Source organism: Myotis myotis, unplaced genomic scaffold (genome assembly GCF_014108235.1).
Source record: "Myotis myotis isolate mMyoMyo1 unplaced genomic scaffold, mMyoMyo1.p scaffold_m19_p_12, whole genome shotgun sequence".
Classification (NCBI taxonomy): Eukaryota; Metazoa; Chordata; class Mammalia; order Chiroptera; family Vespertilionidae; genus Myotis; species Myotis myotis.
In genome coordinates, this window is record NW_023416316.1 from 19,341,925 (window position 1) to 19,352,373 (window position 10,449).

A 10,449-nucleotide genomic window follows, 5' to 3' on the forward strand; every position below is an offset into this window, starting at 1 on the left:
CTGACAACAGGGTTGATTTCCACTTTTTCAGTTAAATTTGAAAAAAAATAGCTGAATAAATATTTAACTTTACTCAAATGTAGAAGCAATTGCAATGGTTTTTAAACCTGCCAAAGTGACCTTTCACCTTATCTATCTTTTGGGTAATTGCTTTTTACTGACTTGGAACAAAATTGGCCCTTAGTTTAATGATATTACATAGATTCATCTGATGCTCGACCTACCATTTTGGAAATAGTGATATCTGTTTTTCAAAATTGGTATTTTAATTTTGATTACCCATTCAAGGATACTCTGGAGTTGGTCATTATTCCTCTTCAAATGTGGTCCCGATATCATCTACATGGAATTCAGAACAATGAGTCAATTACTTCCTGAGTTTGCAACACCACTTTCCTGTGACTCGTCTTTTCCTCCAGGAGTCACCTTACCCCATTGTTCACATGAGCTGTATTTAAGCAAGTATACCCCTGGCCTGGCATGCATGCAATTGATTTTTAGAATCTGAATAAAAAACTCATTTATCCTTCCAACATCTTACTCATTTTTACCCAATATTCTAGAAGGTTGGAAAAAAATACCTATCATATTTGTCATCGCTCTGACTTTTTGTCATTTGCAACTTTGTTAGCATCTCTTCTCTGCACTTCACTCATAACATTGACCAAAAATTGAACAGGATACCTGGAGAAACAGAATTCTTCCAGCCTCAACTAGTCACCAACAACACTCTTTGGATATGGTTGTTAGTCTCTTTTCAGTATGCTTAACCAGCCACATTTCACCCCGTATGTGCATGAGTAGAAGAGCTTTTGGCAACTGTGCATTTGGGAAAGTTACTGCAGCACAGGGAGGCTTTCAGAGGGTGGGGTGTTGGGAGGAGAGGAGTGGGAGCAGGGAGACCAGTGGGGCTAGAAAGAAGTATCCAAACTTGAGGTCATCTGTCCTTAAACTAGGGTGGGGTGCCTTTGGAAATGGACAGGGAGGTGTTGTTACTACAAACGTTATGAAAGGAAAAGTCAGCAGGTCTCTGTAACAAATGAGTAGGGGAAGAAATGGAGGAAAGAGGAATGTAGAGCCTTAGTGCTTGGATGATGTTGTCATAATTAGAAATATAGAAGCCTTGGAGGGAAGCTGTTTGAGGTGACAGATGGTGGAGGGAATTCTTGCTGCAATGTAAAGAGATTTTATGGTTCAGTTGATTGAAAGGTAGGTTAAAAATATTTTGAAATTCCAGAGGTTTATTTGTATTAACTGTTGACAATAGAAAGGGAGAGGTTGAAGATGGAGAAGATGTTGGGCGTGGCAGATGAATAAGGTCCACAATTGAGCACAGGCATGGGCATCAGAATTCAAATGGGCAGGAAGGGAGGTCTGTGGATGAGAGCACATTTTAGAGCTTCATCTCTAAGGGCCTTTGCAACTGCTGTTCCCTCTGCTCAGATGCCTTCTCCACATATTCTCATGGTTTTTCCTGTAGATCATAACATGATGGTCTTTTTTTTTTTTTTAATTTCAGGCCTCAGCTCAAAGGTCTCCTGCTCACAGAGTCTTTCCCTGACCAGTCACCTGTCACCCAGACCCATTCCAATCAGGGACTAGCCCTGCCCCAGAATGGTCCAGGACCTCCAGGCTCTTGACTCTCACAGGAAAGAATTCAAGAATGAGTCATGGTGGGGGATACGGGCTGCGAAGAGCCTTCTGGCTCTAAGGGAACAGGAAGAACTAGAAGATTTGTCAAATGACTACCCCTCAAGCACCAGTGAAGATGAGGGGGACAGTGGTAGAGAGCGAAAGCATCAAAAGCTTCTGGAAGCAATCAGTTCCCTTGATGGAAAGAATAGGCGGAAATTGGCTGAGAGATCTGAGGCTAGTCTGAAGGTGTCAGAGTTCACGGTCAGTTCTAAAGGATCAGGAGAAAGGCTAGTCCTTTCAGATCTGCTTGAACCTGTTAAAACTTCATCCTCATTGGCCACTGTGAAAAAGCAACTGAATAGAGTCATATCAAAGAAGACTGTGGAGCTACCCCTTAACAAAGAAGAGGTTGAGCGGATCCACAGAGAAGTGGCATTCAATAAAACCTCACAGGCGCTCTCCAAATGGGATCCCATCGTTCAGAAGAACCAACAAGCAGAGCAGCTGTTTTTCCCCCTGGTAAAGGAGCAGTCAGCCTTCGCTCCCATGGAGCATGTGCTCAACGGCTGGAAGGCAAGAACACCCCTGGAGCAGGAGATTTTTAACCTCCTTTGTAAGAACAAGCAGCCAGTGACAGACCCTTTACTGACTCCTGTGGAAAAGGCCTCTCTGAAAGCCATGAGCCTGGAAATGGCCAAGATGCGCCGAGCAGAGCTTCAGAGGGCCCGGACCCTGCAGTCTTACTATGAGGCCAGGGCTCGAAGAGAGAAGAAAATAAAGGGCAAAAAGTATCACAGAGTTCTGAAGAAAGGAAAGGCCAAGAAATCCCTAAAAGAGTTTGAGAAGCTGCGGAAGACCAATCCTGCTGCTGCACTGGAAGAACTGGAAAAACTCGAAAAGGCCAGAATGATGGAGCGAATGAGCCTTAAGCACCAGAACAGTGGAAAATGGGCAAAGTCAAAGGCAATTATGGCCAAATATGACCTGGAGGCTCGCCAGGCTATGCAGGATCAGTTGGCCAGTAACAAAGAACTGACGCAGAAAGTCCAGGAGAGTGAGGAAGAGGAGGGAGGTGAAGAAGAAGAGGGTGATCTCCTTGTCCCTGATGCAGTGAATGAGGCACATATGACTGCAGATGGACCAAACCCCTGGATGGTCAGGAATCACTCTGATGACGCAAAAGAGGCTGAAATCCAGAAGGACTCTGAACAACTTCCAGAGCCCATGGCCAACGAGGCTTCTGAGAGTGAGGAAGAAGAAAGACCAGTGGCAGAGGAAGAAATTTTGTTGAAAGAATTTAAGGAAAGTCAGTCACTTAGGAAAATGTCGGGGCTCAACCAGGACACCAAGCCAGTGGGCAGACAAGAAACAGAAGATTCTAGCACCCAGGAGGTGCTATCCAAACTGAGAGCACTGTCTCAGAAACTCAACAAGGACAACCATCAGTGCAGAAAGCAAAACATGGGTTCAGTGAGGACTGTTTTGTCCACCCAGAGAGAGGGACCTTCTGGGGAAGAAGAGGAGCCCCTGTTGCTACAGAGGCCGGGGAGAGCACAGACTCTGGAGGAGCTAAAGGAACTGAGCAAAGAAGGATGCTTTCAAAATGAGGAGCTTCCCAGGCCTGCGTTAGAAGGGCAGTGGGTGGAGAGGAATAATCAGCCTAGTGCTCCCAAGAAGAAAACAAAGGAGCAAATGATTGACCTACAGAACATCTTAACCACAAAATCTCCTTCCGTGAAGTCTTCGGCTGTCCCCACGATAGAGGAGTTGGAAGATGAGCAAGAGAGAGAGGAAGAGAGAGAGCAAAAGCAAATGATAAAGGAAGCTTTTGCTGGTGATGATGTCATCAGAGATTTCTTGAAAGAGAAGAGAGAAACAGTGGAGGCGAGTAAGCCACAGGACGTGGACCTGACTCTGCCTGGCTGGGGCGAGTGGGGCGGTGTGGGCCTGAAGCCCAGTGCCAAGAAGAGACGCCGGTTTCTCATTAAAGCACCTGAAGGTCCTCCAAGAAAGGACAAGAATTTACCAAATGTGATTATCAATGAGAAGCGAAACATCCACGCAGCAGCTCACCAGGTGCGAGTGCTTCCGTATCCATTTACCCACCATCAGCAATTTGAGAGGACCATCCAGACTCCTATAGGATCTACATGGAACACCCAGAGAGCCTCCCAAAAGCTGACTACACCCAAGGTTGTCACCAAGCCAGGACATATCATTAAGCCTATAAAAGCAGAGGATGTGGGCTACCGGTCTTCCTCACGGTCCGACCTCTCTGTCATACAGAGGAATCCAAAACGACTCTCCATACATCACAAAAAACAGCTGAAGAAAAACTAAAGATAGAGTTGCTGGAGGAGTGACATCTTGGTTCCCAGAAGCAGGACCCTAGAGTGCTCCTCCATTAGCTGGGTTTTACTAGTACTACAATTTCAAAATTTGTTAGCACACATATTAGGAATAAAGGCATTTTTATCTATTAAAAAAAAAAAGAGAGAATGAGTCATGGTGAGAGTGAAAGCCAGTTTTGTTCAGGTAGAGAAAAAGAGTTAGGATGCGGGTTCCTGGAGACAGGATCAGGGGTTGAGCTGCCCACTGCCCCTTTGGTTGCAAGTCTCTCAGGGCGTCGCTGTGAAAGTAGCAAAAGCACAAGTGGAATGGGTGAACTCGAGAGTGAGTTGTGTGCTGGGTCAGTCAGTTCTTGGGATTTTATGTGTTTCCAAGGCTGGGTTGTTTCTAAACTTTGTGGCACTGAGTTCTGACTCGGCCTTCTGTATGCGTGCGTGCGTGCGTGCGTGCGTGCGTGTGTGCGTGTGTCTTGTTCCTAATATGGTCTGTTCTAAAAAGTATCATGGTGTTCTTCCTCCTCTGCCTCCCCTCCCCTTCTACTTGTGCCAGTTTTCATTATGATGATGGTATAATGAGCTTTGAGGCCAGTCTCTTACAAGTTTTTTCTCCATCTTGGATGGATCTGGGTTTAGCTAGTCCTTGTTGCTGTTGTTGACTTCTATGACCCTGCAGGGGTTTCCTGTCTGACTGTTTCCCTATGGTCATGCGTGGAGGTGGGGATCCTGGTGAGTGGACCTAGTGATTTACCATCCCGTGATGTCAGATCCTACTTCCTCATTCCACTTGTCAGGTGTTTTTTCTAACTTCTTTCTATCCTGCCTCACACTTTAAAATAGTCCTCAACCCTCATCTGAAATTATCTTATTTGCTCATCTGTGTGGGGGTTTTTTGCTGTGACCTATATGAAAGCTGGGACCTTTGCATGTTTGTTCATGGTTGTACTTCCAGTATCTGGTATATGTTTGTTGAATGAATGAACAGCATGCAGAAAGCCTGGTAGAGAATAGGCACTCAATGTTCAGTGCTAAAACGAGCATTCGTTGCACTCCCACATATATACCCAAGAGAACTGTACAGAAATGTCTATAACAGCATTACTCTTAGTAGATGGGAGGTGCAAACAACCTAAATGTCAAAATGTGGTGTATCCATACGATGGGATATTATTCAGCCATGAGGCAATGAAGTACTGACACCGATCACAACATGGCTTAGCCTGGAAAATGTTGTATTTAAAAGAATCTAGACACAAAAACCCACATGTCTTATGCCATTTACATGAAACTAGAGGCCCGGTGCACAAAAATTTGTGCACTCGGGGGGGAGGAGGGGGTCCCTCAGCCCAGCCTGTGCCCTCTCGCAGTCTGGGACCCCTTGGGAGATAACGACCTGCTGGCTTAGGCCTGCTCCCGGGTGGCAGAGGGCAGGCCCAATCCCTAGGTGCAGCCCCTGGTCGGGCTCAGAGCAGGGCCGATTGGGGAGTTGGGGCACCACCCCCTGTCACACTCAAGGCAGGGGAGGTTGCGGTGCCACCCCCTGTCACGTACAGAGCAGGGCCAATCGGGGTTGGGGCGCTGCCCCCTGTCACGCACAGAGCAGGGTCAATCAGGGGGTTGGGGAACTCCCCGCTGTCACGCACAGAGCAGGGCCCATCAGGGGGTTGGGGAGCTCCCCCATCACTCACAGAGTAGGGCCAATAGGGAAGTTGGGGCACCACCCCCTGTCACACACAGAGCAGGGCCGATTAGGGGGTTGGGGCGCCACCACTGTCACACTCAGGGCAGGGCCGATGGGGAGGTTATGGCTCTACCCCATCACACACAGAGCAGGGCCCGTGGGGGGAGGGGGGGTTGGGGCGCCGCCCTCTATCACCCACAGAGCAGGGCTGATCAGGGGGTTGGGCGCCGCCACTCTCACACTCAGGGCAGGGCTGATGGGGAGGTTATGGCTCTACCCCATCACAGAGCAGGGCCCGTGGGGGGAGGGGGATTGGGGCGCCACACCCTGTCACACACAGAGCAGGGCCGATCAGGGGGTTGGGGCGCTGCACCCTGTCACACACAGAGCCGCAGGGCAATCAGGGGGTTGGGGAGCTCCCCCCTATCAGGCACAGAGCAGGGCTGATCAGGGGGTTGGGGTGCCGCACCCTGTCACACACACAGCCGCAGAGCGATCAGGAGGTTGGGGAGATCACCCCTATCAGGCACAGAGCAGGACTGATCAGGGGGTTGGGGTGCCTTCCCCTGTCACGAACAGAGCAGGGTGGATAGGGAGGTTGTGGCCCTGCCCCCTGTCACACACAGAGCCACAGGGCGATCAGGGGGTTTGGGCACTGCCCCCTGTCACGCTGATCCTGGTGCTGGGAGGCCTCTCGGCTCCGCTGATCCCGGTGCTGGGAGGCATATTATCCTTTTACTATATAGGATAGAGGCCTGGTGCACGGGTGGGGACCGGCTGGTTTTCCCTGAAGGGTGTCCTGGATCAGGGTAGGGGTCCCCACTGGGGTGCCTGGCCAGCCTGGGTGAGGGGATGATGGCTGTTTGCAGCTGGTCACACCCCCTTCAGGGTGGGGGTCCCCACTGGGGTGCCTGGCCAGTCTGGGTGAGCGGCTGAGGGCTGTTTTCAGGCTGGTGGGTGACTGAAGCTCCCAACCTGTCCTTTTTTTCTTTTTTCTTTTTTTATTCTGGGCCAGCTTTAGCTCTGAGGCTTGGCTCCAGCTCTTAGGCCTCTGCTGCTGAAAGCAGGTATCTGGTTTGTTTGGGTTCTATAATTGAAACTCTGTATCAACTCCAGCTCTGAGATCCCGGCTCACTGAAAGCAGGTTTCTGGGGTTTTGTTTAGCTTCTATATTTGTTACAATGTTTCAAACTGCAAGCTCAGAGGCCGGCAAGGCAGGCGGGGAACGTTGGATTCCTCCGTCACTGAAGCAGCAAGCCTCATGTTAGTTTCAAGCTGCCTGGCTACCGGCTGCCATCTTGGCTGGCAGTTAATTTGCATATTACCCTGATTAGCCAATGGGAAGGGTAGCGGATGTACGCTGATTACCATGTTTCTCTTTTATTAGATAGGATTCCCAGGAAACAAATTCATAGAGACAAAGCAGGGGCTAAAGAAAGGGGTCATGGGGAATAATTGCTTAGTGAGTACAAATTTCTTTTTAGGGTGATGAAATGTTCTGGAATTATCCCTAGCTGGGTGGCTCTGTTGGTTGGAGCATCTTCCTGTACATTAGAAGATTGCAGGTTCAATTCCCAGTCAGGGCACATACCTAGGTTGCAGGTTCGATCCCTGATTAGGGCATGTACTGGAGGCAACCAATGGATGTTTCTCTTTCTCCCTCTCTCAAATCAATAAAACATATCCTTGAGGATTAAAAGAAAAGAAAAGAAAAGAAAAATGTTCTGGAATTAGTGGTGATAGTTCTGTCACACTTTAAATTGGTTAAAATGGTAAATTTTATGTTATGTACATTTTACCTCTTTAAAAAAAGATAGACTGGCCCTAACCGGTTTGGCTCAGTGGATAGAGTGCCAGCCTGCGGACTGAAGGTTCCCGGGTTTGATTCCGATCAAGGGCATGTACCTTGGTTGCCGGCGCATCCCCCGAGGGGGGTGTGCAGAAGGCAGCTGATTGATGTTTCTCTCATCGATGTTTCTAACTATTCCTCTCCCTTCCTCTCTGTAAAAAATCAATAAAATATATTTTTTTTAAAAAAAGAAGATAGACTGGATTAGCATATGAAGTATAGCTGAACTCTAAAACACACAGGACTTAAACTCATCTGCAGACAAATCAAAGAACCATGTAAAGCAACCCTGAGGCATGAATCTACCAAATAGATTTATCGTTCAGTTATCAATTCACTACTGATAGGATTCTTGAAGGATTCCTTCAGATTGTGAGCACTTGTCTCTTTTGCATAAAAACTATTTGATTTCTAGGTAGACCTTTGGGGGAAATACTTTTACATGAAAGAAGACCTGCTGTGGGTAATTGCAAATGCTACTATTCAATGTAAAAAAGTTCATTTAGTGACCAGAAACCACCTCATCACTCCACTCTTAGACCACAGCTCAGGACAGCCTGCACTTCCAAGGAGTTGTTTTCCCATGGTTTGGGGGAGAGGGGGCCTCTGGGGGGTGAAAAGGCTACTGGTAGCTGTGATGTGAGCTCAGCATACTCTGGGGCAGACCCTGGGGCAGGTGCCTCCCCAGAAGCCCTGAGCTTGCAGGAGTGATGCCTCTTATTTCCAGCTGTGAATAGACCTCTAGTGGCAACTACTGAAATCGACCTGCTCTCTCCAGAGGCAAGAGTGCCCGCTCTGTGAATGAGCACGAGTCCTTTCAAGGCACTACAGGTTGCAGCTGTTCCAACAAAACGGAGCATCCTCAGCAACACTGAACCTCCTACAGGTCTGGTTTGGTTAAATATGCTCGTTAAAAATCTCTAAAGAGCAAAATCATAAAGCAGATTTTCTTTATGGATCATCTTCTATGTGGGCTGAACCATGGACACTCTGGTTGCCCTGTGCTGACAGCCATAAGCCTCCATTTCCACTGGACACTGGGAAGAAGCCCTAAAGGCAGGATCTCGTTTATGTGTAAGGAGTTTGGATGTGAGGCTCCCTTGACTCTTGCCCAAGGAAAGACTGCCTGTGAATGGTGATATTTGAATTAGAATTAAGTTCAAGCTTCAACGGGCATTATTTCTACCTTGCTGTTGGAAAATGGTTCTCAAACTTGTGCCAAACAACTCAGTGTCATATCGTTTCATCCAAGGGGGCTGCTCCTACCGCTGATCACCTCTTATCCAGACAGATAATCACGTCCTGCTCTGGGATCACACTTCTATTTTGGCACTTCTTGTAGCGAGGTCATTCATTCAGCAAGTATTTATTGACCTGCTTTGAGTTATGCACAGTTGTAGGTGCTAGGAATAAGGTAGTGAGTATAAAAGGCTAAGTGTTGGTGCTTACAGGGAGGCAACAAATAAATATATATGATAAATAAATATAAAATGTATATAAAGGAAAAGTTGGGTAAAGGACATAGGGAGTGCAGTAGGTAGATGGAGACCTGAGAACTGACAGTGGGATTTTGCAATGTGGAGGTCATTCTTCTTCCAGCAGAAGGGTGGCACTTGAAACCTGATTAGAGTGACTTCAGGAGATTAGGGAAGGGCTCTCTGATTAGATGGCATTTGAACAGATGGAGCAAACCATGCAGCATTATTGGACTAAGGAAATAAATTATGAGTACATTTTCACAGGACCACTGGCTGCTGGGGGTAGAGCAGAATGAAAAGGAGCATGGAAGAGCAGATCAGTTAGGAGCCTATGGCTGGAATCCAGGTGGAGATAATAATGGCTCTGACTAGGTTGGATGGTCAGATACGGGACACAATTTGAAGGTTGAACTCACAGGACTGGCTGATGGGGTGTATGTGGGAGAAAGAGGAGCCAAGGATGATTCCAAGTTTGGATGCCTGGAAAAAATGCAGTTACCTTTTTTCCGAAATGGGCAAAAACGTGGAATGGGAGTTTTAGACAAGGAAGCCAGAAGTTTGGAGGGACTGTCCTGCATGCTGCAGGAAGTTGAGGGCCCCTGGCCGCTTTCTATTAAAGGCCAGCAGCTCTTGCCAGTCATTAGGTCAACCCATAGCCACCCTCACACATTGTCAAATACCCCTTGTAGTGGCGGTGCTGCCCATGTTTGAGACCCACTATAACCAATGAAGTGGGTGTCAGCACCTAGATGTGACTGTTTGGCCAGAAGCAGCAGAAATCTAGCTTCAAGAGCAGAATGAGAACTGACAAATTCTGTAGAGATGGCAACCCCTTCCTCTTTGGGGAGTGAGGTTTAAGTCTAGGAGGTTACGGCATAGAGGTTGAACTGGGCTCCAATCTAGAGAGACAAAGCAGGGTCAAACCAGAAATAGTCACCTTATCAAGGATATCATGCTATACATATTAGAAAGTTTTGAGACTTCCTTTCCTATACCCTCCACCTTAGGAAATCCCACTTGCCACTCTTGTGAGAAGCATCCCTCTAAGCATGATGGCCCCTACCCACACCTGATTAAACCCAAGGTGAACACCTGAAATAACAAGACAATTCATTGGCTGATTGGTGACCTTTCAGATTTTTTCCTGTTGAGCAGTTGAATAATAGGCTAGTGACTGTAGTCACTTGGCGGTGGGTATTTGAGCTGAAAGCACCTATAGACTTGAGATGAAGGTTGCAACATGACAAAGGGAAAGCCACAGCACAGCAAAGTCCAGGTTTGGGGAGAGCAGAGAAACCAGGATCAAGGAGAGGAAGTCAGCTATGAAACAGGAGCACAGCTCAGCCCTGCAGAAAGAAGGAGAGGTGCAAGAGCATGTGGTTCCAGGGAGATGGGGAGGGACAGAGACAGAGAGAGACAATAGTTGACTACTTTTGGGTTCCATGAGACTGCCTGTTGACT

The 10,449-nt window shown here is 47.6% G+C and overlaps 1 protein-coding gene across 2 annotated transcripts in view; it reads left to right on the forward strand.

The window, feature by feature from the left end:
- Positions 1 to 5,279, forward strand: part of LOC118667215 (U3 small nucleolar RNA-associated protein 14 homolog A-like) — a 72,879-nt gene extending 67,600 nt beyond the window's left edge. For both annotated transcript variants that reach the window (XM_036330105.1, XM_036330106.1), the window contains exon 3: positions 1,520 to 5,279. In XM_036330105.1, coding sequence (XP_036185998.1) covers positions 1,615 to 3,975 — 2,361 coding nt within the window. In that variant the 5' untranslated portion in view covers positions 1,520 to 1,614 and the 3' untranslated portion in view covers positions 3,976 to 5,279. The remainder of the gene's footprint in view (positions 1 to 1,519) is intronic.
- Positions 5,280 to 10,449: the final 5,170 nt, after the last annotated feature.